The 27,585-nt window shown below is 37.8% G+C and overlaps 1 protein-coding gene across 9 annotated transcripts in view; it reads right to left on the bottom strand.

The window, feature by feature from the left end:
* The window catches only part of ZFAND4 (zinc finger AN1-type containing 4), a 52,139-nt gene that overhangs the window by 8,229 nt on the left and 16,325 nt on the right, over window positions 1–27,585 (bottom strand). For 5 of the 9 annotated variants that reach the window (XM_061405716.1, XM_061405719.1, XM_061405721.1 and 2 more), the window contains 5 exons: window positions 18,178–18,253; window positions 17,212–17,279; window positions 12,930–13,116; window positions 6,139–6,286; window positions 67–1,242 (listed from right to left, as the gene is read on the bottom strand). In XM_061405716.1, the coding sequence (XP_061261700.1) occupies window positions 67–1,242; window positions 6,139–6,286; window positions 12,930–13,116; window positions 17,212–17,279; window positions 18,178–18,253 (1,655 nt within the window). Of the gene's footprint in view, window positions 1–66; window positions 1,243–6,138; window positions 6,287–12,929; window positions 13,132–17,211; window positions 17,280–18,177; window positions 18,254–27,585 lie in introns of those variants that run through there. The other 4 variants (XM_061405715.1, XM_061405724.1, XM_061405718.1 and 1 more) reach the window with 4 other exon arrangements.

The raw sequence follows: 27,585 nt of genomic DNA, 5'->3' as shown, positions 1-27,585 counted from the left end.
AAAAACAAAGTACCCTGAGTCACTACAAGGATAACTAGCAGAACACATTGAAAGGCAAATACTTACTAAAAAAAATTCTGTAGTTTCTAACTGAGGAGAACTTCTCCTAAGGCTTTCTTCCTGAAAATGCTGGAGGTTTGCAGACAGCCCAACTCCAGAGGCCCGCAGCCTGCCTGCCCCACGTGCACTCTGTAAGCTGTCTCTGCTTGCGCTCCGGGCCAGCGAAGCAAGAAAACCTATATTATTTACAAAACCAACAGGCTCTTTGGATGCCCTGTTAGCCATTTCTGTGATATCCCGAGCCTCAACTTTAGAAATAATATCAGATCTTTTCCCAGTTGAATCAACTTTAACAGCTCGAAAGCGAGTAGTCCTAGAGAAAGACGAATCACATGTATTTCGAACATCCAATGACCGAAGCAGGTTTTGTGAAGCAGAAGACTGGAGGCTCCCAGACTCAAAACATTTGGACTGTCTCTGTGGTTTCGCCAGAGAATTATGGAGTGACGTTGGTGCAGAACAGCGAAGAGGTGATAAGAGTCTATTCTTGTGAGGACTTAATTCACGGCGGCTGAGAACTGAAGCCTCTACCGATTCACCATTCCACACTTTTGCAGCGTGTTTCAGACGCTGCTCTTTAGCTTTCGACCCTTTATCACCATTAATGAGACAGGGTTCTGGGTTCACCTTGCGCATGCCTCCTACGCCACTGCTCTGTTCACCAGCATTCCCTTCTGTAATGGAAGCAGATGAACCCACTTCAGGTGGAAGTGACTCTTCAGTGACACACTCTTCTGAAGTTGGAAATAAAACAGCGTCATCCTCGTTGTTAGATGACAGACTTCCCGGAAAGTGCTTTGTCCTCCGAGGCAGGGACGATCCAAGGTGGAGCACAGCATCAGCAAGCTCTTTGTCAGTTTCAAACTCCATGTGAGGCATCTGAGATGGTAGTCTGAAGCCACTACTGGAGTGAGACAGTGCGTAACTCTCCCAGTTCTCACCTTCCTTAAGAAGATCACTAGTGATCGATGATACGGGTCTATCAGCAGCGGGCAGAGCTGCCAAACTGGAAACTGCACTGCTGGCCAAGTCAGGGAGACGTGTGCTCCCAGGAGAAGGTAAACACGACTGCCCGATGTGGGGAAGAGCTCTTAACACCCTATGGCGAGCAGCTGCTGTGGGACCACTACAAGGTCGAGGAGCTACGGGCGGACGAGGTTTTACCTTGACAGCTTTCTTAGGCTAAAAGAAAGGAATGAATACATAATTCTTTACACAATCATTTTCTCCACGCAATAACAAAAATTATCAAAGAAAAGGTTACTTACATATTGGCAATTGGATTACCTCAATCTAAAATATTTAAAAAGATTAAAATCTTAAGCTTATGATTGAGAAGAATTTTGCTATCTTTCCTCATTGAGTATAATTTCCAACAATGTTAAAGAAAACCAATTTTCTTTTTCATCACTATTGACTGTCAGTTTTGTTGAGAAGAAAATTGATTATATTAGATATAACACAGCTGACCTATTTCAGATCCCCAACAACTTTTCCTAGTAAGATGAGTCAAGTGTCTGGATAGGTAGCTACTGAAGAAGAGAGTTAATACATGACCTAAACTGCTATCCTTGAAAACGCCTGCTTGCAAGTCTGGCCCTTGGCTGGCTTCTAGAAACTTGTATTTCAAGAAGGTTCCTGCTACCTTAACTTGTAAGAGACACTCACTGTGCCTAATTTGTTTGTGCAAGCAATATGGTTTATGCTGAACATTGACTTTTCTTCTGGGAGTCTGGAATTTTGGTACATGCTAGGCAGAGGGTGCCTTCATTAAGAGCTCCGAATGAAATCCCTGGGCACAAAGTCTTTAACAAGCTTCCCTAGTAGACAACATTCCACATGTGCTGATCAAACTCACTGACAAAGTAAGTATATACATTTTATGAGACTTCATTGGGAAAGTTTGTACCTGATTTCCTCTATATTTCACCCACCACGCACCTTTTCCCTTTGCTGATTTTGCTTTGTACCCCTTTGCTAAAATAAATCTTAACCATGAGTAAAACGATATGCTAGTCCTGTGAGCCCTTCAAGCAAACCCAACCATCAAATCTAGGAGTGGTCTAGGGGTTCCCAATATAGTTGATTTTAATAGAAGTGTCACAGCAATTCATGATGTATGGTTAAAGCTGAAAATTAAAAATATGAAGCCTTAGCACTTATCTTTAAGATATGGACTGATATGAGCATGACAAAGAATGGAATACCTGATGAAATACCAAAACTCCCAACCTAGAAATATAAGAATATGTAGATAATGTAATATCCAGCCAAAAATGTTTGACTTGCATCTAATCATGATGAAACAATAAGATAAATTCAAATTGAGGATATTCTACAAAACTAACCAACACTTCAAAACTATTTGACATGAATGTTTAAAAAAAGGCTAAGAAATAATTCTGCATAAAAAAGCAGACCAAGAAAACATTACAACTAAATACAGCACATGATTCTTGACTAGATCTCAAACTGAAGAGAGAACAAAAAATCAAAATAAAACAAAATGCTAGCAAATACATTATTGAGAAATGAAGAAATATGAATATAGATTATATAATGTGTATCAGTGATAAATTATGTGTATGATAACTGTATTGCAGTTATATAGGAGAAGACTCTATTCTTAGGAGTTATATACTGAATATTTAGGGGGAACTAACTCCCAAATGAATCAGGTAAAAAAAACAGAGAAAGCAAATGTGGAAAAAATGTTAACTGTTGAATCTAGGTAAAATGTCCATGGATGTTCACAGGTATAACATTTCTGAAGGACTGAACATTTTTCAAAATAAAAAAAGGCAAAGTAAGGGTTCAGACAAAGACTGAGATATTTAATTGCCAAAAGTCATAAATGGAAAAAAAAAGGGCACTAGAAGATTCAGACAGAAGGAAAATAATCTTTAAAGGAAGCAAGTAATTGCAGGAAAGAATAAAGAGCAACAGAAAAGGTAAATATGTGGATAAATATAAATAATATTGGCAATATAAAACAACTTGAGGTGTTCAAAATATATGTAAATTAAAATGCATGACAAAAACGACACAAAAGATGTTCCTAAGTGTAACTGGAGTTAGTGTTCTAAGATTCTAGCATTAAAAGAAAAGGGATAAAAATCATTTTTATTATACTATAGTCAAGAATGTACAAATAATCTCTAGAGCAACCATTTGAAAAAACTACTAATAAAAAAGTAACAGGATAAAAACTGAAAAACAAAAAGTAGATTAAAGAAAGGAAGAAAGAGAGGAAAAAGAAACATAAAACAGGTGTTTAAATAGAAAACAAACAGTAAGATGATAAAAATTCACATGTATTGGTAATTATATTAAATGTTACAGAATGAAAAGCTTGTCAGTTTGAATAAAAAAATAATAAAAAAATCCATCATCCATTGATTATAAGCAAAATTCTTAAATGTAGAAACATAGGAGTAAAAATAATAAAATGGAAAGGATATACAATAGAAATATAAATCAAAAGAAAGCTAGCTTAGCTATACTAATATTAGACAAAATAGCTTTTAAGACAAGTGCATTACAAGACAAACATTTTTATAATAATAAATAACAGTATTTATAATACTAACTACAAGGAAGATACCATAATTCCTTGGATATCATACAAATCTGTCCTATATCATCTGACCTAGTTTGACAGTTTCAAAATATATAAAGCAAAAATAAACATACTAAAAGAAGAGACACACAAATTCACAACCAAAGGAGAGATTTCTAATAAATTTCTCTCAATAACTGATGGAAAACAGACACACACAAAAATCAGAAAGGCTCCAGAAGATCGAACACAAATAACACTTATCTAACTGATATATGCAGACCACCACACACACACACACACACACACACACACACACAGTATCAGACTACAGTCTTTCCAAATGGCATTTACCAATATGCTTAGTCACGAATCAATCCTCAACTTATTTCAAAGGTCTGAAATCATTTAGAGTATGTTCTCTGACTACAGTGATATTAAACTACAAATCAATAAAAAAGATATATAATATTCTACATATTTGTAAACTAAGGAGTTCAGAGCCATGAGTCACATGGATCTAAAGATTAAATATAATTCCTATCAAAAAATCCCAATGGATTTTTTTTTTTTTGCAAAAATAGAATAATCCATCCTAAAATTCGCAAGTGACCACAAGGAACTCCAAAGAGTCAAAATAATCTTGACAAAGAACAAAGTTGCAGGTCTCACATTTCCTGATTTCAAAACCTACTGCAAAGCTCAGTAAATCAGAAAAGTGTGGTACTGGCATAAAGACAGACATACTGGCCAATAGAACAGAATCAAGAGCCCAGAGGTTCTCTATAAATCCATTCCTAGCTACATGCCCCAAAGAAAAGAGTGCATGTGTCCACCAAAGACGTGTATAAAAGAATGCTCAAAGCAGCTTTGTTGACGAAAACCAAAAATGTCAAAAGGAGAAAGAATAAACGAAGTACAGGCATATCTCGTTTTATTGCACTTTGTAGATATTGCTTTTTTACAAGTTGAAGGTTTGCTGCAACCCTGCATTGAGCAAGTCTATATTGATGCCATTTTTCCAACAGCATTTGCTCACTTTGCATCTCTGGGTCACATTTTGGTAATTCTTGTAGTATTTCAGGCTTTTTCATTATTATTATTATATTTCTTATGGTGATCTGTGATCAGTGATCTTTGATGTTACTACTACAACTCACTGAAGGCTCAGATGATGGCTAGCATTTTTCAGCAATAAGTATTTTCAATTAAGGTATTTACATTGTTTTTAGATATAATGCTATTGTACACTTAACAGACTATAGTATAGTGTAAATATAAATTTTATATGCACTGGGAAACCAAGAAATTCGTGTGACTCACTTTATTGTGATATTCGCTTTATTGTGGCGGTCTGGAACCGAATCTGCAATATCTCCGAGGTATGCCTGTATAGTCATACAATGGATTAGTACACAGCAGTAAAAGAGAATGAGCCGATACATGCAACAAACGGATGAATTGCAAAAGTATTATGTTGACCAAAAGAAACCAGACCAAAAAAAGGAAGTATATTACATACGATATCATTTGTACCAAGTTCAAGAACAGTAAAAACTAATTTGTGGCGACACATGTAAGAACAGTAGTTATTCTGGGAGCAGGGAAAGGGAGGCACTGACTGGGAAAGGCTGTAAGAAAACGTGGAGAGAAAAACAGGTCCTATTTTAATTTGAGTTGTACCTACATGACTGTATATAAATGTAAAAATTCATCAAGCTATATTAAAGACTTGTGAATTTTATTTTATGTACATAGTACATTTCAATAAAGAAAAAGTTACTAACAGAGTGAAAAGCAAAGTTATAGAGTAGTGCTATACATATGACAAAGAACTAATATACAGAATATATAAAAATCTCCAAAAAAATCAGTAAGCAAAATGAACACAATCCAATTTTTTAAATGAGCAAAAAAACTGAATACACATTTTACAAAAAAGGATATCCAAGTACCCAATAAATATATGAAAGGTGCTCAACTTCATTAATCAGAGAAATGAAAATTAAAACTATAATGTAATGCCACTACACACCAATGAGAATGACAAAAATAAAACAGAAGAACCATATCAAATACTGGTAAGAACCCATGAAAACTGTAACTCTCATTCACTACTGGAGAGAATTCATTCAATTATTTTGGAAAACTGACAATATCTAGGATAGCTAAACATTCCTTACCAACCCCAGACAGACCTATCCCTAATAAGTAAATATTAACAGCATTTTAAAAAGTAACTTGCAAAATTAAGGTTAGACTCTCTTTTACTATCCTTCTTAGTTCTAGAATCATGAAATTTTTTAAAGCCATGAGTTATTTTGAGTGCAATATTATCACATTAAATACACTGCTGGCTGAAAAAAATTAATTCTTTACGGTTAATATTTCAATCAATGAGGTCAGAAACTTGAGATGAATAACATTTTATATAAATGTTTTTCCCAACGATTACCAACAGACCTCAATGCTGTGAGCCCTGCAAAGATAAACTGAAGAAAGACCTGGCCCAGCTTCACCTTTTTGCTGAGATTCATGTTCTCCATCTTAGCCTTCAGCAGCTTCATCTTATTCATAGTTATTGAATTTTCAATTATCTGTTGCCCAGAAGGAGAAGGCTCTATTTCCTCATCTTCATCAGCATACAAACTATACACAGAACCACTACTGCAAAGAAAATGATAATTGCTATTGAAATGCACCTGATACCTGCCCAATGACTAAACATATTTAAGTACAATACAAAGCTATAGATGATACTAATGATAAAATAAGTTCATTTTCTCAATGGAAGTTCAAGGCAAATGTACTTCAAAAATGTATTTCTTATGAGAAAAAATAAATGAGGATAAATACTATAATTTAACTTTATCAAAAATCTAGTATAACTGAGCTTTTCTTTAAAGTCAATATACCATAAGCGAAGATCTTTTGTTTGGAAACGGAACCACTCAGAATAGCACAGATTTTACAATGAAAAGACACACTGTGGTCACGTCATGACAAATTATTACAAATGTAAGAAACTCCAATTACTGATCAATTACAATAACATCTATTCACACCTTATTATTTGGCATCCCTTCTGACTACATAATGCCATGGTATAAGGGTACTACCACACTGCCCCGCTATTATACGTCTGTCTTTCCCTCTTACTCCTCTCTATGTGAGCAAGTTGAAAGCAGGTATTAATACTGGGCTTTTTCCATCTTCCCAGTCTTAGCACCTGGCACAATGCCTGGCACATATTTAATAAATGTTTGCTAGATTTATTAAACATTTAATAAATGTTTGCTAGAACACAAATAATTGTAATTTCATTCAACTTTTTCAATAAGGGGAAAACTTAAATGGCTACATAATCTCAGTGTATTTGAAGAATGACTGAAATTTTAAATAGAGCATAGCAAGACTTTATATTAGTCACTGTGTCCAGTGTACTACAGGAGAACTAAAGTATGCATGCTAAAGCAGTATGAGAATTAATAAGATTCCTGTTCTACATGATTGCTAAGAAATGGAAACAATCTAAGACAACCCTAGCAAGGCATATTCCCTACCACTTCTGAAGGACTATTACCATCACGCAAAGATGAAGCTGGGAGTGGATGTGTCCCTTCCTAAAATTCACGTTTAGGGAACCAAATGTGAAACTGGTGACGTTTTGAAACCATGGGTCAGTTACACTACCCAGCAGCAATGGCGTCAGGAGGAGTAACGGTGGGAACGGGCCTCCACGATCAATTCAGTCCCTCTGCCTGGTCTGTGACCATCATTTCCACCTAAATACAAGACACGTCTAGTATAAAATGAAAACTGGCACAATGACAGAAGACCAAGTTAGCACTGCTGCTCGCTACTCAACGCCTAATCGCCAGGCACTTTCCACATAATATTTCTAATCCTCACAGAATTTACATGAAATGATATTACACCCCATTTTATAAATGAGGAGCCTGCAGCTGAGAGAAGTTAGATGATTCTGTTCAGTCATGAGTAAAATCAGAACGCGTAAACGATGCATCTAAGACTCAAGTCCTTCCTCTCTCTGGCTCCAAAGCCGGTGCTTTACCCTGCTTCCTGCTGTCCCCAGGCACCAAGCAACAGCCCTTACTGCGCCATGCTTATCCAAACAAGAGACAGAGCTCAGGGGCGTGACGGCTCTCGTCGGAGGCCAGCTACACCTGAAAACGAGGGCTGAGTGAAGATTTCTGCCAGTTCTCCCTTGGAGTTGGAAGGAATGACTCAAGATATTCTATTCTTGCTCATCTTATAATACTTTAACTTCAACTACTTCTCATTATATCTCATGGCATTTTAAACTTATCCATATTGAACGCTGAAAGAGGTTTCTGACTCAGTCTTCCTGTAATAAAACGCTGGCCCTTGACCGTTTTCCCACAGAGACCAATGTGTTTCTGTGTTTCTGTGTGTGTGTGAATACACATACATACACACGTGAGAAACACTTCATGGGATGCATTGTAGCAGGTAAAAAACACTTTTAAGTTCACCTGATTTTTTAAAGCACCACCTTATTGTGTTTTCTCTCGCAGCGCACAGATTCATGATTCACTGAGAAGCCAATCTCAAGTTTTTTCTAAATGGAAAAATGTAACTAGGATAACACATTAATTTATCAACTTAATCCAAGAATATCCTTCTTTATATTTAAATGCTGTAAATATTTTCTTGAATGCTATATTTAACTTTTTCTAAATCTTTTAATCTAATAATACGATTAAAAAATAAGAGATGTGCAAATGCAATATTTATTTCAACAAGAATACTGTTCATCCTGAAGCCAAGTCCTCATGCGACTTTCACAGATAAGTTAGAATTTAATTAACTTTTGCAATGCTTCCTTTTATTTCTTCCCACTTAAAAAAGCGGTAAGGTGGAAAGATTTGAGATTAATAGTGATGACTGATACTAGATGTTGCATCAAATCAAATAATTCTATTTCTTTTTTAGAGCAAGAATTGGCAAACTGAGACCAAGATCAAACTTAGTCCACCACTTATTTCTTATTGACCCATGAGCTAAGAATAGTCTTTATAACTTTAAACAGTTGAAAAAAATTCAAAATATTTCATAATGTGAAAATGTGAAATTCATATTTGTGTCCAATAAAGTTTTACTGGAATATAGTCACACTCGATCACACGTTACACATACTGCTCTTGCACTACAATAGCAGAGTTGATCGCTACTACGGAAATTGTACGTGGCTCTCTCGTTGCTTTGCTCTGTGGCTTAGCGCTATAAATCACAGTGGCACAGGCATAATTCAACAGCATTTTGAGTGCCATGTGTATCACTGTACAATGATATTTTTTACTAGTACATACCCAACAAGTCAAAACAAAGAGAAGAATGAATTTCAAAAGTTGCAGTTTTAAAGCACTGCAGAGAGTGCTCAGTCTTGCCAGACTCTGCAACCCCACGGACTACAGCCCTTCAGGTGCCTCTGTCCGTGCGACTTCCCAGGCAAGAGTACTGGAGCGGGTCCACTTTCCCCTCCAGGGGGTCTTCCCTACCCAGGGACTGAACCCAGGTCTCCCGCTTGGCAGTTGGATTCTTTACCACTGAGCCACCAGGGAAGATCATTTTGCGATCAATTAAGCAGCAGAGTACTGTCTTTATGATACAAAGACACTCACTACAGGTATGCTAAAGAAAAACAACATATTTGGACATTATCAGATTAAGGAATCATGACAACATGCCCAACTTGCAGGAACGCAAGAATAAGAAAGAGCAGAAAATAAAAAATGGAATATATCATCACAGTGTGAGAACGAACATGAGAGTGCAGCCGAAAGGAGCTTTGGAGTGGCTTGTCTACCAGCCACATAAGGAAATGTTTACCAATTGTGAATTAAGCAGTTGAACACAGCAGTTGAAAAAATGTGGCCAGAGAAAATAAACTTGTTTAAAGACAATTTTTTTGGCAAGAACAATTTCTAGAAGAGATGAGAACAATGGAAGCAACATCAATAGTCAGTTAAAAGATGAGGCAAATGAGTCACTTTCTTCCTTGGCTTTTGATGAGTTAATATAAGCCAAATGTTACTCAGTTGTCTTTGTTTATTCAGGGTATCAATACCAAATTTGAAGTGACTGAAGAACTAGACTCAATGTACAGTCTGCATGAAATAAGCACAGGTAAGAATATTTTCAAAAAAGTTGCTAAATCGCCAAGCATAGCTTGAAGTGAAACTGTGAAAGTGAGAGTCACTCAGTCATGGCCCACTCTGAGACCCCATGGACTGTGGCCCGCCAGGCTCCTCTCTCCATGGATTTCTCAGGCAAGAATACTGGAGTGGGTTGCCATTCCCTTCTCCAGGGGATCTTCCCAGCCCAGGGAAAGAACCCCAGGTTTTCTGCACCGCAGGCAGACTCTTTCCCGTCTGAGCCACCAAGTGAGACCTGCCACAACTGACAGAACAGGAGAACCTTGCTGAACAAATGTACAAAGCTAACGAAAATGCGAGGCGTGCAAAGCCTACGGCTGTCTGTGTTATTCGTCAGAAGGCATTCCGCAGTAATACTTCAGTCTGTCACATACCACTGAACCAACAGTGTCAATGGAAGTTAAAGGAAACCTGCATATTTCAAAAATCTGTTTAAATGTGCAATTGAGAAGCTCCACCTATGTTCAACTGGAAGTGCAACATAGTCACACACTAAAGGCAAACAGCAAAAAATACTCTAAGAGTATTCTATAAATGCCTTCCTAGTGACGAAAGTGCTCAATTAAAATCATGTGCTCATGGACTGCTACCAGTATTTGGAAGTACAAATTTTTCAAGATAAATAAAATCTCATTCCAGATCAATATTAACAAATAAATTTTCACAACTGATTCCACAAATTTTGACAGGTAACGCTTTCAACCCCAATTAACTAAACTATTACTCCCACAAAAGAGAACTCCATTCTTCTCGTTAGTAGACCTGAATTAGATACACACACACTCAATTATTATATTTTGAATTTTGTCTGTAAAAATTTTGTGAAAATTTGTTTTATCTGGTTATATAAGTACTTTTACATGGTATCCTTAACTTCATCTCTTGGCCTGAAAACCCTAGAATAGTTACTATCTGGCCCTTTACAGAAATGGTTGCTGTCTCCTATTATAAGAGTTAAGAAAGCCTCTCTCGGGGTAAGAAAAGAACTTTCTGCTCTGCTTCTTCATCCACCCTATCCCTTGTCCAATTCTGGTAAGTGACTACAGAGAAAAGTAAAAGAAACAAAGAATATATTAAGAGGAACAATAATATAATTTTAATTGAAATCCATAATAACATTTGGATAATGTCTTAAACACAAATAGAAGTTTTGTGTTTACTCTTAGTAAAAGGAGTAAGTGATGTTTCAAGCAAACGAAAAAGAAGTACAAAAGCATGGCACAGTAAACAGGAGCTATAAAAATGATAACAGGTGTAAAAGGCCGTCCACGCCAAGCTGTGGAGCTTAGATTCTCTCCTCTAGGAAAGGAGAGCCAAAGAGGACGTCCTGAGGAAGAAAACCGAGACAACCGCAAACTGGCGAAAGGCAAGACGGGCATAAAGGAATCCTACTCACGGCCTAAACCGAGAGACGCTGGGTTAAAGCCGCGGCCTCACTGCTCCCTCTTCTCCACTTTTATGTTTAAGGCACGTTTGCAGTGCTAACCAGATTCTGACACAGAGTCAACAAAAAACGCCATTCCTGATGTCTGCTCTCTGCCAACAGAGTAAGTATAATCTTTCTTCCACATAACACACCGAGGCGAGGCAGAATCCTAAAGGAACTCCCTGATTCCCAATTCTAGGTGCTCACACCCTGTATATTCTCCTAACCTCGAGTCTGACATGACCTATGCCTTGCTTCTATTCAACAGAATATGGCAAAAGTAGAGGGATTTTTCAGATAGAACTCAGGCTCCAAAATCAGCTGATTTTGAGTTAATCAAAAGAGAACTGAAGGCAGCCTCTACCCAAAAGCCAGCAAAAACACCAGGGCCCTCAGTTATACGACTGTCAGGAACAGGCCAACGAAGTGAATGAGCTTGAAAGCAGATTATCTTCCCCACTGAAATGTCCAGGTGGGGGTGCGCCTTTGCCAACACCTTGACTGCAGCTTTGCAGAGGCCTGAGAAGAGCACCGGCTAACCTGTGCCTAGACTCCCCAGCCACGGGACTGACTCCAGACGGCAAGTTAAGCTCCGTGCACGTGGGACTGCCGCTAGGCTTTAATGCTGTGGGATTAAATCTTAGTCTCCTGTAACCTTTCCTTCGCTGCCTGTCCTACTTCTCTTTTAAGGTCACTTTTTCTCAGAGGTTATTCCTAACTCCCCACCTTTCAGATAAAATGAAGACCCTCTTGTTTGCTTTTCCAGAGACTTTAATGTCTTTTTACAACAAATAACAAAATTATATTATAGATACAATTTATAGCAGATTTCATGTTCCATAAAGGAAGGAATATAATTTTTATAACTTAGTGTGTAGTATAAAAACAGACTATAAAAGTTCAGTTAAATGTTTAGTGAATGTTTTAAAGTGAAATAAGGTTAAAAAAATCATAGTAAGGCAGAGTGCACAGAAACTTAAAACTTACCTTACCCAATTTACTAACTTTTCCACTGCCTAGCCCAAGTACCTTTGTTTCCTTCTGACTTTAAAACAACCCTCCTTCCTTTTTTTAAGGATTATACATTATATAATTTGTTATTTTATTTATTTATCATTTTTTGAGGCTGTGCCCCACAGCTTGTGGGATCTTAGTTCGCAAACCAGAGATTGAATCTGGGCCCCTGTCAGTGAGAACACTGAGTCCTAACAACTGGACCACCAAGGAATCCCCCTCCTCCTTTCACAGAGTAGGAAAATAGGACTAGAGAAGTAAAGATTTATCCACCTTTAAGCAACAGTTAAATTTTGGGGGAAAAAAGAGTAACTTCAGGCTTAATCCTTTATATTATGCCATAGCTATATTGATATAACATCATACTATTATAACAAAACTCAATAACCCAGTAGGCATCTTAGAGTGTTAATGACAAATATTTTTATAAAAAATCCTACTCCATAAAGAAACTTCAGTTTTAGAAATTACTCCTATCAATCATAGGAAGGACAATTTCAGAATTATACAACTGAGGTGGGATGGGGAGAAGGGGAGAATGCATAAAACTTAGTCAATCTTTTGACTACAGTAAGATTATCCTGACAACACAAGGTAAACCTGAGGTTTATGGGTGTATCATATGACGTTCTCCTTTCCTAAGTGAGACATGTAAATGAAACCTCTTTACCTTAAAGATTCAGACAACGGTGTTAGAGTGCCGTCTCCCCTGTCTACTACACGGAAGAAATTCAACTGATCTCCTTCTTGGTATACCAGAAGTGTAACTTGCTTGTTGCAGGAGGTCTTCTCCCAGACCTCATCTCGGCTGGAATCCATGTACTCAGCCATGTCCTTAAGTGGATCTTCCAGAGGAACTACAAATGGAAACACTGATAGATAAGTTTTCAATTTATATCAAGTTCAATGCATTTTTGTACACCATCAGGATATAACATGTCAAATTTGAACAACAATCCTGTGCATACAATACATATATATTATATTCTTCAAATAAGTTTTTGGTCTTTTTATAGTTAGTACAACATTTACTATGCTGTATTAATACGAGAGAAAAGAAATATGTTGTTATGTACAAAGACAGGGTTTAACCAAATGCATGAGGCTTTCCTGGGCCACTGGAGTGTACATTCACTGATTCTATGATGTAATTATCTATAACTACTTTCACTTCATATCTTTCACTCCCTATATGTTCAAATATTGGTTTCAACAATCAATAATTTAAAATTAATGTAAATTCCACTTACTTTAGATTTAAAAAACACACACACACAACTGGGAGGCATATTTTAGAAATTAGAAGTGAATCCCTTTTTCCTTTCTGGTTTTATATAAAGGCTGATTCTTCTCAGAGTTCTTTCTTGACGTGAAGACAGGTAATTTTAAAAAAGCAAAAGTGAGGTCGCTCAGTCGTGTCCAACTCTTTGAGACCCCATGGACTGCAGCCTCCAGGCTCCTCTGTCCATGGGGTTTTCTAGGCAAGAGTACTGGAATGGGGCGCCATTTCGGTACATAGTAACTCAAGACCACAAGGGGGCCGCTTATTATACAAAAATTGCTGTCTGTAATGATTAATATGCTGCAACTTGAAAGCATCCGCCCAGGACCCCACATGTTCTGGTGTACATCTGTGTGTCTTGTCAGCGTACACGGCTCCAGTGATCTAGAGCAGTCGTCAGGCTTGAATGATATTGCTACCATCATCTCAAGCCACTCTCATCCACGGCAGCCACAGATCCTGCTCTTGTGGTGGGAACAAGCCTCAAGAGGTGGCTAGCTCACAGGCTCAATGTTCTAAAAGCCCCTGAACCCCAGATCGGGGCGTCTAAGTAATGGCTACAGCAAAAAGAGCTCATTCCCAAAGACATTTTCATGTCAAGTTGCACAAACACTGTTCTTTCTTAAAGAGGCAACAATTTCCCAAATTCCATAACTTTCATTCAAGTAGCTCATTTATTAACAGAATCACAGTGCTAAACTACCCTTTAGAAAGTCACAACAATAATGAATATTAAAGTCTGAAGCTAATTAACCATTAATGATGTCCCCATATCCTAAATTCAATACCCCACTATTAATAAAACACAGAAACTTTAGAAACACAGTAAGATTTACCTTGTTTTTGATAAGACTTTCATAGACACAAAATGTATTTATGCAACACTTTCCGCATTACATTAACAAGAAACAAAAGCTATGCGCCGCCATTACTAAAACCACAGGGAAGTCTTGTTTAAACCAAGAGTGTGCCCATCTTCAGGAGTCGTTGGCACTGACTCTGTGTATGCACTTAATGTCTACACACACACATCCTTTTCCAGAATAGAAAAATCACTTAGGTTTCATCAAGTATAAAATATTATGCATATAGTTTAGGATAAAATTGAGTTTTAGAAAGGAAAATATTTTCCTTTTCTGGCTGTGCCATGCAGCTTGCAGGATCTTAGTTCCTACCAGGGATCAAAATCATGCCCCCTGCTGTGGAAGCAGAGTCCAAACCACTGGACTGCCAAGGAAGTCCTTTTCTAGGTTGCTTTGATAATGTTTAATTCAAAAACAATTTTAAAAGCTAAGTATTACTAGCATTCACATGATAAAGATATTTTCTAAACCACGAATTTCAAGTAAGACTCAGTAGCTAAAAATAAGGTTTCTGATATACAGTATGGAAAAGTTCTAGATTTGGGTAGTTTTTCCTTTTCACAAAGTTTTCAATGATGTAAAGCAGACAACTGGAGAAGGAAATGGTAACCCACTCCAGTATTTTTTCCTGGAGAACCTCATGGGGAAAGGAGACTAGCAGGCGATAAATAGAGTCCATGAAGTTGCAGAGTCAGACACAACTTAGCAACCAAACAAAGGAGATAGACAACAGCAAGCTGTTAAATTTTAAAAGCTGACTCAATAAAGGCAAACTTATTAAAAACTTAATCTAAAATATCAAATAAGACAAGTTCTAGGGTTTGACTTTTTCAGTTACAAACAAGGCACAGGAAATTGTAGGCAAAATGTATGACAACACTTCAACTACAAAAGGGTAGTGATAACTTTCACTTACTTTAAATTTAAAAAATACACATATTTTAAATTCAGAACCTGTGGTGCACATACTCTTTCTTATACATATTATTGTAGTCCTAGTAAGAAAAACAGGTAATAAATAATAATAATAATGATAAATAATAATAAAACATCCATGTTTAAAGACAATCCTCTACACAAATAACAAACTTCGAAAATATAACGCAATGGAATTCACACGTCATTAAATTCGCGTCTATCGTAGCGGCTCAGTAAATGCATTAGGGTTTTTGTACTACTTTCAGAATTGGTAGTATAGACGTCACATGGGCCAATTTAAGTCCAATTAATTGGAAGTCCCTGATATTACGAGTCTAGTTAATCAGCTCTCACATTATTATCTTTGTTTTTTTCTAACTTATCCATAAGAGTTCAATAGTCACAGTAACCTATCTCAAAAAATCCTCTTGAAATAGCTAAGAAAAAGACGGTGATAACCCTATTTTCTAATCAAAATTAGGAAGCATGGAGATGGAATCTGACTTGTGGAAGAAGTATTAAGCCATCAGTGGAATCAATACTTAACATTCAATTTTCTGGTTAGTAAAGGATCAAACACAAAGACCCTCCCCAAAACGAGGCCTACAGAGCAGGACTGCTCTCGGAAGCGACGGACGCCTCTGCTTTGCGGGGACTCGCGTGACAGACCTGAGTCAGGGACACAGGCGAGCGCTCCCAGCTCCTCCCGTGCTCGGAGCTTTCCTGCTACTCCAGCCTCTGCTCAGGCCGCCATCCCCAGGGCGCTCCTCCTGCCCCGAGACCCTACCCCCACAGACACTGTCATGCTGCTGCCGCCCCCGCAGCACTGACAGCCGCTTAGAGCGACATCGATTCTCCTCACGCCTACTGTGGGCACTGGAATGAAGCAGGGACACTCTCTCCCAAGAACACTGCACTGAACATCTAGGAGATGCTCAACATGTGCTTCCTGAATGAATCAATGAACGGACTCTCAGAGACACCCACGTCCTGAAAAAAAGGCTTTAACAGATAGTATCTATAAAATCCAAATGCATCACAAACCAGGCTAAGAGGCGTCTTTGGAATTTCCTATAACAATCATTACCCCAGGAGTTGAAGACTCGGTGGACTGAAAAAAGCAACAAGACCAGTAAACTGCACCTGAAGACAGGGATAACAATGTAATATTTATACCACACCATCCCACTGTCCTTTCCTATACTGGTGAGGTTTACATTTAAATCTTTCTGGATTGAATGAGGAATCATGAGATTTTCTGGAACATGAGTTCCTGCCTCTGTGCATTTAGGCTTTATAAAACAATGCTGAAGGACCTATTATATGGCACAAGGAAGTATACTTAATATAATAACCTATAAAGGAAAAGAATCTAAAAAAGATACATACATATACAAATAAACACACATATAAATAAGTATGACTGAATCACTTTGCTAGATACTTGAAATTAACACGCCACTGTAAATCAACTATACTTCAATAAAAATAGATTTTTAAAAAATAAAAAAAAAAATGCTCAGAGAAACAAGTGTGGTTCTTCTAAGACGTAATAGCAGGGAAAAACACCTGAATAAAACCTGAGGCTAGGTGACAGCCTGGCGGCCTGGCCACGTTCATCCCATCCAGACGCAGACAGACCCCCCACCCTTGGCCAGTTGAGTTTAGTACCCGTGCAGATCCTGCATTCCCGCTCCAATGCAATGAAAAGTGCCTGATGATGCTGATGAACTTACAGACACAAGAACAATCTTTGCTATTATTGTATAAAGCCATAAATGTACGTAAATCATGTTTAAAAAAAAAAAACCTGAGGCTATAACATCATCTGGCTTGAAGATTACTACTGTCAAATGGCTTTAATATACGTAATTTGAACATATGCCTACCTCTACTAGTATTTATAGGTCCACCGCGCATAGCCAAAACCAGCTTCAAGGTACAACCGTCTGAAATGCTGCGGATAATTAACACACACAAAAAAAAACCACAAACATCAAAATACATTCAGTGTTAAATATACACATACTTATGTGTTGGTTTATCAGGCATAGTGCCTACTCTAAAAGATTTTTTAAAAGATATAGCAATGTGCATAAATATAAAATGTTAATTTATTTACTTGCATAAATAATGAAAACATGAAGTTCTCATAAGACTTAAATATGAAATGAATAAAAAGTATGAAAAGGACCTCTGTGGTTTAGCCTCATCATTTCACATGTTAGGCCCTAAGAAGAAAAGAAGCTGTTAAGACCCAAAGTGTCAGAAATAACAGATCTAACTAATAAAATAGAAAAACTGCCAGTCTACAAAGCTCCCAATGCCCAGTGCTCTCCCAGCTATTCCACATGGCCTCTGACCTTTTTGTTTTAGGAAAGAATGAAGAATTACGTGAGAGAAGGGAGAAAGACAGAAGGTCAGAGAGCACACCTGCAATCGCTGATGCACAGAGTGGCGCTTAGTGTCGTATCAGGAGAGCTTAAGAAAAATGAGGCGTGAAGAGCAACACTCCCTTACCCAGTACACTTGCGAAAACCAAAGAAAAGGAGTGAAGCCAGGAGGGAGTAAGTCAATATTCAAAGAAGGTAAGATAAGAAGGAAGTCTAAAAATGCAGGGGTCAACAGCTTGGTATAAATAGTGAAAAGGTGAAACAAAGAATCAGAGGACAAGGACCAGGTGGCATGGGTATGGAACCAACACATCTTAAAGCATGGAATTTACACTGAGATCCAGGGCCAAGAATTATTCAGAAGAAGACGAGACATAATTCAAGGATTCAGAAGAAAATCAAAGGTAAATGGAGTCATAATTCTGAGCATCTATAAAACATCTGATATGCAATTACACTCACTTGTAATAATTCAAGCAATAATCATCTTCAAGTTCCATGTTATTCCAAATTAAGTGCTGCTGACAGATGGGAATACCTTAGGGGAAGGTTATAAAGAAATTGGTTAGAACTTCAATAGAAGCTTTGGAAGAGTATGATACAAACCTATTTCATTAAATACACAATAATAAACACAACTCTAAACTGAATGACATCGCTTAGCTAAAACGTACAGCATTGTAGGAAGAAGGCATGGCTGAAAGCAGATGCGGTTCCACCCACTCACCAGAGAAGGACAGTGAGAACAGTGTGTGTCAGCAGCTCTCTGGCCTTGAAACAAAGTGTAAGAATACGAAGTTGTTTAAAAAATATCTCGAAATCAGCTCTCAAGAGTTTAGATCTAAGGCCTAGAGAACAGTTCTCAATATTGCAAAGTACGGCCTCATTTAGTTATATTAAGCATGAAAAGTGTGTTACGAGTAGAAGGTGAGCAACATGGGTGAAGGGGGTTAAACGTGTAAAGTGCAAGTTAGAAAATGAGAGAAGTCAGGGGATATGATGCACAACATGCAGACTACAGTTAATAAGCGTGTCCTGGCTGTTATAAACAGTGCTGCGATGAACACTGGGGTACACGTGTCTCTTTCCCTTCTGGTTTTCTCAGTGTGTATGCCCAGCAGTGGGGTTGCTGGATCATAAGGCAGTTCTATTTCCAGTTTTTTAAGGAATCTCCACACTGTTCTCCATAGTGGCTGTACTAGTTTGCATTCCCACCAACAGTGTAAGAGGGTTCCCTTTTCTCCACACCCTCTCCAGCATTTATTATTTGTATACTTCTGGATCGCAGCCATTCTGACTGGTGTGAAATGGTACCTCATAGTGGTTTTGATTTGCATTTCTCTGGTAATGAGTGATGCCAGTCCAGGTTCGATGCACGATGCTGGATGCTTGGGGCTGGTGCACTGGGACGGCCCAGAGGGATGGTATGGGGAGGGAGGAGGGAGGAGGGTTCGGGATGGGGAACACATGTATACCTGTGGCGGATTCATTTTGATATTTGGCAAAACTAATACAATTATGTAAAGTTTAAAAATAAAATAAAATTAGAAAAAAAAAAAGAGTGTGTTGTATATCTAAAAGTTGCTAAAAGCGTAGGTCCTCAAATTTTTCATCATTAAGAAAACAAACTTTTGTAACTGTATGGTGATGGATGTTAACTATCGACTAGACTTACTGCATTGATCATTTTACAATACAGCAGCCCCTGGGTATCCGAGGGATACTGGTTCCAGGTCCCCCATAAATACCAAAATCCCTGGATGTTTAAGTACCTTATGTATAAAATTTGTACATAACCTTATACTCATCCTCCTGTATACTTTAAGTCATCTCTAGACTACTTATAATACTTAATACAATATAAACACTATGTAAATAGTTGCTAATGATGTAAATTCAAGTTTTGCTTTTTGCAATTTTCTGTAATTTTTCCCCAATATTTTCAATCCATAGTTGATTAAATCCTGCAGAACCAGAGGGTATGAGGTGCCAACTTTATATACAAACATCAAATCATTATGCTGTATACCTCTGAAATAATATAATGTCAATTATATCTATATTTAAAAATACAACATATCTATATTTAAAAATACAACATTTAGTTTACTTGGCCTTAAGTATTTGTATTCTAAAAGTCTGTTCCCAGAGCAGCATGTACACATGGAATAATGATTGTTTATATGTGAGATTATTTAGTGATTCAGATGCATCTTTCATACCTCTTCCAAATAGAAAAGTCAATAATCTTGAAACAGGGCACAGAATATAATTTACCATAAAACATTAATATATTAGAAAATTCCTTCCACCTTGAATGGGATTATAGTCCATAATCGCATATTAACATGCCTTTTGTAGTCTGAACACTGCTGCTGCTGCTGCTGCTGCTAAGTCGCTTCAGTCGTGTCCGACTCTGAGACCCCATAAATGGCAGCCCACCAGGCTCCCCGTCCCTGGGATTCTCCAGGCAAGAACACTGGAGTGGGTTGCCATTTCCTTCTCCAATACATGAAAGTGAAAAGTGAAAGTGAAGCCGCTCAGTCGTGTCCGACCCTCAGCAACCTCATGGATTGCAGACTTCCAGGATCCTCCGTCCATGGGATTTTCCAGGCAAGAGTACTGGAGTGGGGCGCCATTGCCTTCTCCGAGTCTGAACACTAAGTAAAGAATAACTTAATCTTGAAAAAAAAGTGTATTATGGACTATTTTCAGGCTTACTTGGTGGCTCAGATGGTAAACAATACAACTGCAACGCAAGAGACCTGGGTTCAATCCCTGAGTCGTGAAAATACCGTGGAGAAGGAATGACTACCCACTCCAGTATTCTTGCCTGGACAAGAATACTTGAGAAGAGTTGGACATGACTGAGCAACTAAGTATGCACACAATGGGCAATTTTCAATGCTGAAAATTATGGTCTACAAGACAGTGTCTTCACACGTCCGTGATGCTGAAAAAGTGTTAAGGCAGAACCCACGTGTGAGTGTGTGTGTGCATGCGCTCAGTTGTGCCCAACCCTCTGGGACCCGTGGGCTGGAGCCCACCAGGCTTCTCTGTCCATTGTACTTTCCAGGCAAGAATACTGGAGTGAGTTGCCATTTCCTACTCCAGGGGGTCTTCCCGACCCAGGGATCCAACCGGCATCTCTTGCATCTCCAGCACTGGCAGCTGGATTCTTTACCACTGCAGCACCTGGGAAGCCCAGATTCCATACTTCAGCATAAACTTCTTTTTCTGCAAACTGTACGTTTGAATCCCTGAAGACTATACTAGCCAGAGTGAGCATTATACTCAAGAGAATATTTAATGGTTGATATGTTGATGAATATCTTTTCCAAATACTTTACATACTGCCTTCTCAAGTTACTTTTGCTTATGATGCTACAAAAAAAGTTGACTAGAATGATAGCAGTAAGTGCAATATGTGTTAGTTTTTATTATTATAAGCTAGGCACTGTTATAAATGCTTGACCTGTATTATCATAATCTAACTGCAACAATAATAATCTTGTGAAGCAGGCAACACTACGATATATATTTCACAAATGCTAAAACTGAAGCACTGAGAGACTAAGTGACACCTGGAGAGTGTGGATTAGAGATGTAAGCCCCAACAGGCTAACTCCAGAGACCGCAGTCAACCTTTATGCTGATCAGTCTGAAGATAAGCCAGTCTCCACAAAGCAAAAGTAGCTGTTTGGGTGTATGTTTAAGTAGTATTGCCTGTTAGTAGACCTGCTGCTGCTGCTGCTGCTAAGTCACGTCAGTCATGTCCGACTCTGTGCAACCCCATAGATGGCAGCCCACCAGGCTCCCCGTCCCTGGGATTCTCCAGGCAATAACACTGGAGTGGGTTGCCATTTCCTTCTCCAATGCATGAAAGTAAAAAGTGAAAGTGAAGTCCTGAACGGCTACTAAACATTCTTTAAATGTTCCAAAAGATCATGAAATACAGCCCATGGGCTCAGGAGGTGAATATACATGTATCTCCCAACTGGGAACAGTTCACTTTTTTGCTTGCCTGGAAAATCCCATGGATGGAGGAGCGTGGTAGGCTACAGTCCAAGGGTTCGCTAAGAGTCGGACACGACTGAGCGACTTCACTTTCACTTTTTCACTTTCATGCATTGGAGAAGGAAATGGCAACCCACTCCAGTGTCCTTGCCTGGAGAATCCCAGGGGTAGGAGAGCCTGGTGGGCTGACGTCTATGGGGTCACACAGAGTTGGACACGACTGAAGTGACTTAGCAGTAGTAGCAGCAAGAAAGAATGCCACTGAGGAAAGGCTTTTAAGCTAGAAATTATTTCATGTTAAAAGTACTTTAATATTTTAAAAAACTTAGTGCTTCCCTGGTGGCTCAGTGGTAAAGAGTCTGCCTGCCAATGCAGGAAACAAGGCAGGTTTGATCCCCCGTCCGGAAAGATCCCACATGCCGCGGGTAGCTGAGCCAGGACACCGTAACTATTGAGTCTGCGCTCTAGAGCCCAGGAACTGCAACTCCTGAGCCCACAGGCCCCAGAGCCCACGGGCCACAACAGAAGCCACTGCAATGAGAAGCCCATGGGCCACGACCGGAGAGTGGCCCCACTCAGCACGACTAGAGCAGAGCTCAAGCAGCAACACAGACCCAGCACAGCCAAAAATAAATAAAGAAATATTTTTTAAAAATGTGTTTAATATGCTGTGGTCATCTTTTCAACCTAAATTACAGGATTTTGCCAGCATAGCTAGATAAAAGCAATACGGGTAGGTGGTGAGGTGAGGTGAGGTGAAAGTCGCTCAGTCGTGTCCACCTCTGTGACCCCAAGGAATTCTCCAGGCAAGAATACTGGAGTGGGTAGCCATTCCCTTCTCCAGGGGATCTTCCCAACTCAGGGATCGAACCGAGATTTCCCACATTGCACGCAGATTCTTTACCAGCTGAGCCACAAGGAAAGCCCGGGAATACTGGAGTGAGTATCCTATCCCTTCTCCAGCAGATCTTCCTGACACAGGAATCAAACCGGGGTCTCCTGCATTGCAGCCGGATTCTTTACCAACTGAGCTATCAGGGAAGCCCATGGGTAGGTAAGACCATTGTTTATTTAACCAACATTGTATAGCATTATTGAGTTAAAGAAAAAAAACTTTAAAACAGGATTAAAGACAAAGTAACAACACTGCTTAGATTAACTCCTATAATCACTATTAACAGAATCTAGCTATCAGTTAGCAAGCTAAAAATACAGAAGGTTGACACGCAAGACAGGGTGGCAAGAATTGTGCAAGACTTGAGTTGTGTTCCTGACAGCCACCTGAGTTGCTGGATGACCTTGAGGAAGTCATCAACCTCTGTGACCCTTAACCTCCTCATGTGCACACTGAAAAATATTTGGGTTCTTTCTACTATGAACACTTTTAGAATCTCAAATATACAAAGTAAATCATATTTCTTTAATATAGGGTTGTCAGATTTAGCAAAGAGAAATATGGCATCCCTCTTTAAAGGTGGCCCTTTGCCTTTAAGCCTCAACTCTTAACTACATTCAGAAAAATTAATTCCTATTAAACAAACATGTCTTCCCAAAAGACAGATTCCATATATATGATTTTTCCGTCAGTGTTTTTAGGACTTTTTACAAATTCAAGTATTTGTTTATGATAAAACAACTTATTAAAAAGACAACACAGAAATATTCAAAAGAAAATTAAAACTACATGCAGTCCTAAGTCCAATAAAATCTATATTCAATATTTGGGGTATATTTCCTTTAAAAACTTATTCCTTTTAATAAAACTGGAACATACTTTGAGCTGTTTTATAAAGTTTTCACTTAAATACTGCATACATCTTTCGTATCGATAAATGAAAATACGCCCTGTGCACAGTGACTAGACGATATTCCAGTGTGTGTTTCGGTCATAAGTTTTATTTACCCAGTCCTCTGCTAAGATATATTTTCACACATCCAAATTTTTTACTGTTACAAAAAAATCTGTAATAATACACACGTGTACACGTATCTGTGAGTGTGTGTGCGTCTATACATGTGTGTCTTGGCCTACGTAGACTGCTGTAACAAAATACAACAGACTGGGTGGTTTAAACAACAGAAATTTATTTTTTCACAATTCTCAAGGCTGGGAAACCCAAGATCAAAGCATAAGTTTCATTCTGAAACCACTTCTCTTAGCTTATAGGTGGCTGACATTTTTCTGTGAGCTCACGTTTTCTTCTTTATGAGCACACCCAGAAAAAAAGAATTCCCAGGTTATCTCTTCTAAAAAGCGCACTATTCCCATTAAGGTGGGGAGGGTCCCCACACTTACAACCTCACCTAACCATAATAATGACTCAAACATGTTTCTTGTGTCTTTTTTAGAATTTTCACACAGATATTTGTATGTTTGAGAACATGTTCATATCTACATTTATAAAATAAACCCAGAATCAATACCACTTATGGATAATTAAAGACAGTGGTGGGCTATCGCTTCCCTCTTTCAATATTTTCTCCCAAAATAGTACAGAACAAAAAGAAGGGAAGTGAATCCACACAGAAACTATGCCCTCAGCCCTCATAATTTGAAGACTGAGAATGTCTAAACTTCAAAATGACTGGAAATAAAAAGGGGCAATCTCTCTGTCCCAGAGGGGGAAGTCTTATGCTCCTGCTCCTGCAAGGCTGATCAAGAAAAACTGGAAAAGTTAATGCTAATGGCGGTATACAAGTTCAATACAAAACCATCACAAGGAAGAAGAAGGCATTTTAAGTCTGAAAAGTCTACAAAAAGGACTCACACCAGAAAACTGCCTACAAGTAAAGGACTTTTAAGGACAAACAATTTGAGGGAACTTCTATAGGAGGCAAAAAGCAAAAAAGGAAGAGCATCCATTAGTAATTTCAGTTTCTGGGGGAAAAGAAACACTGGGTAAAAACTTAGAGTCCTGCAAGTAAAAAGATAACCACAGAAGTGGAGACACTCATCTCTCCCCACCGTCACCACAAAACAGACGTAAAACGCCCATGTAAATGTCTGGACGTTGTTAACTGGCGGAGCACCAGTAGACAGGATCTGTAGAATACCTGAATATCACAAAATCAACAGGAGAGAAAGTAACAAATCCACAGAGAGTTAATAGTAAAATCTAAACAATGAAATTCTGCACCTAACAACCAGGGTAAACTTTACCCAGAACAGTAACCGTGAAGGAAAACTGTAAGGCCACACCCTAAACATACTAAAGCATCTGAAATATTCAGTACTCTGAATCAGGAATTCAGAAATTAAGGACAGAAAATGTCCAAAAAGGAAGAGGAGATAAAATGATTGCCGACAGAACTCAGAAAAGACAGTGGACAGTGCAGGCGAAAAGACGAGAGACGGTGCAGGCCAAAAGGAAACAGTGTACTGTGGAGTTTACAACACGCGTAAGAGAAAATGCCTGACAGTAAAAGCATAAAGGCCATCAGGGGAGAAATGAAAGCAACCGATTGTGAGGTTCTTGTAAGATACGTGAAATGGTATATCACTTGAAGACAGAAAATAAGTAAAGATGTGTATTACAGACCACCAAAGCCAATAGCTAAAATATTAGGGCAAAGAGTTATAATTGATAAGCCAACAAAGGAGAACAAAATAGAATGATAACAAATACTCAATTTATTCAAAACAAATGTGGAAAGAGGGAAAAGGGAATAAAGAACAAATGGAACAAACAGAAGACAATAAAGTGACGAACTAAAACCTAATCACAACTACAGTCGTCATACATGAAGTGGTCTAAATTAAGCTGAAAGGTAAAAGGCAAACAGATTGGATTAACTAGAAATAAAAACAAAACTCAATTATATGATGCTTGCAAGAAACAGACATCTTAAATATAAAGACATAAATAGATTAAAAGGACAGAAAAACATATTTTATGCTGACTACTAATCAAAAAATTCTGAACTGATGATATTAACATCAGATATGGTGGATTTTAGGGTAAAAATTATCACCAAGGATAAAGAATTTAATCTCACAATAATGAAGAGGTCAATAAACTCAAGAGGACATACAATCTGAAAAATGTATGCACTCGATTACAGAGCTTCAAAACACATGAATCAGAGGTTGACAGCACTGGAAGGAGAAAAAGATAAATCCACAATTCTAGCTGGAGATTTCAATACTCCTCTCCCCAGAGTTGACAGAATAAGTAAACACACAGAACATATACAACACTACCACAGAAACTGATCTAACTGACATCTGTAGAACACTGCACACATCAATAGCAGGATGCAGACTCTTCCCAAGTGCACAGGTAACATTCACCAAGATAGACAGAATTGCGGACCACAGAACAAGCTCCTAAATTTTAAAAGAATCAAAATTACGCAGAATTAAATTATAACCCAATGTAAGAAAAATTTCTAGAAATTCTCCAAATTTTTAGAAACTAAGCAACATATTTCAAGATAACCCATGGATCAAAAAAGGTATCAAAAGGAAAATTAGAAAATAATTTGAACCAAATGAAAATGAAAACACAACGTTATCAAAATATATGAAATACCAAGAAGACAGTAGTACTTAGGAGGAAACAAAGCACTAAATAGCAATATTTCGTAAGAAGAAATGAATCATATCAATAACCTTGGTCTCAAGAAATTATAAAAAGAGTAAATTAAATCCAAAGTAAGCCAAAACATTAATAAAAATCAAAACAGAATTCAATGAAATAGAAAAAAGAAAAACAGGAGGAAAAAATCAAAACAAAATCTGATTCTTTAAGAAATTCACTAAAATTAATAAAGGCTAATTTGTTAAATAATATGCAAATTACCAGTATTAGGAATGAAAAGGGTAATAACATCATTACAGACTACACAGACATTGAAAGAATAAGGGAATATTATGAACTCTATGCCAATAAAATTTAACAGATCAACAAAATCCTTTAAAGACGCAAGCTACCCAAACTCACTCAAGAAGAAAAAGATAATCTGAATAGCCCTATATTTATTAGAGATAGCTTCACATTTGAAGCTACAACACCAATTATGCTCTATCTAAAAACTGCAAAGGAAAGAATAGCCCCAATTCATTCAATGAAGACACTACTTCCCTACCAAAACCAAATACATTATAAAATAAAATCAATATTCTTCATGAAAAAAATATACAAATATCCTGACACAGTCTTAACAAACAACAATATATTAAAAAGATATACAATATGATCAAGTAAAGGGAATTCTAGAAATGCTAGTTTAATATTTTAATAATCAATGTAATTGGGACTTCCCCGGCAGTCCAGTGGTTGAGACTCTGCTGTCAATGCTGGGAGCACAGGTCTGATCTCTGATTGGGAAACTAGCCCTGCCTGCTGGGGTGCGGCAAAAACAACAAAAAATCAACGCAAGTAAACCTTTACAGGAAAATACAGAAGAAATTGTTTGTGATCTCAGACTGACATATTCTTAGATATGATATCCATTTTCATATCCATAAATTGGACTTCAGCAAAATTAACATTTTTGCTTTTCAAAAGATACTGTTAAGAGAATAGAGATAAGCCACAGTCTGGGAGAAAAATCTCAGCAAAATGTGTATCTGATTAAAAACTTGTATTTGGAATAAAGAACACTTAAAACTCGACCATTTTTTAATGGGTAAAAGAAATGAATAGACACTTTAACAAAGAATATATAAGGATGGCAAATAAGTTCATGAAGATGCTCAATATCACTAATCATTAAGGAAATGCAAATTAAAACCACAATGAGATATCACTACATACCTACTAGAATGACTTAAAAAAGATTGACTATACCCAGTGAAGGATATAAAGGAAAAAAATATTCCTGCTTCTCCGCAACTGCGTCCTCCTCACT

The sequence above is a fragment of the Bos javanicus genome, chromosome 28, assembly GCF_032452875.1.
Source record: "Bos javanicus breed banteng chromosome 28, ARS-OSU_banteng_1.0, whole genome shotgun sequence".
Taxonomy (NCBI): Eukaryota; Metazoa; Chordata; class Mammalia; order Artiodactyla; family Bovidae; genus Bos; species Bos javanicus.
Note: the sequence above shows the minus strand (reverse complement) of the source record. Positions and strands in the feature narration are given on the sequence as shown.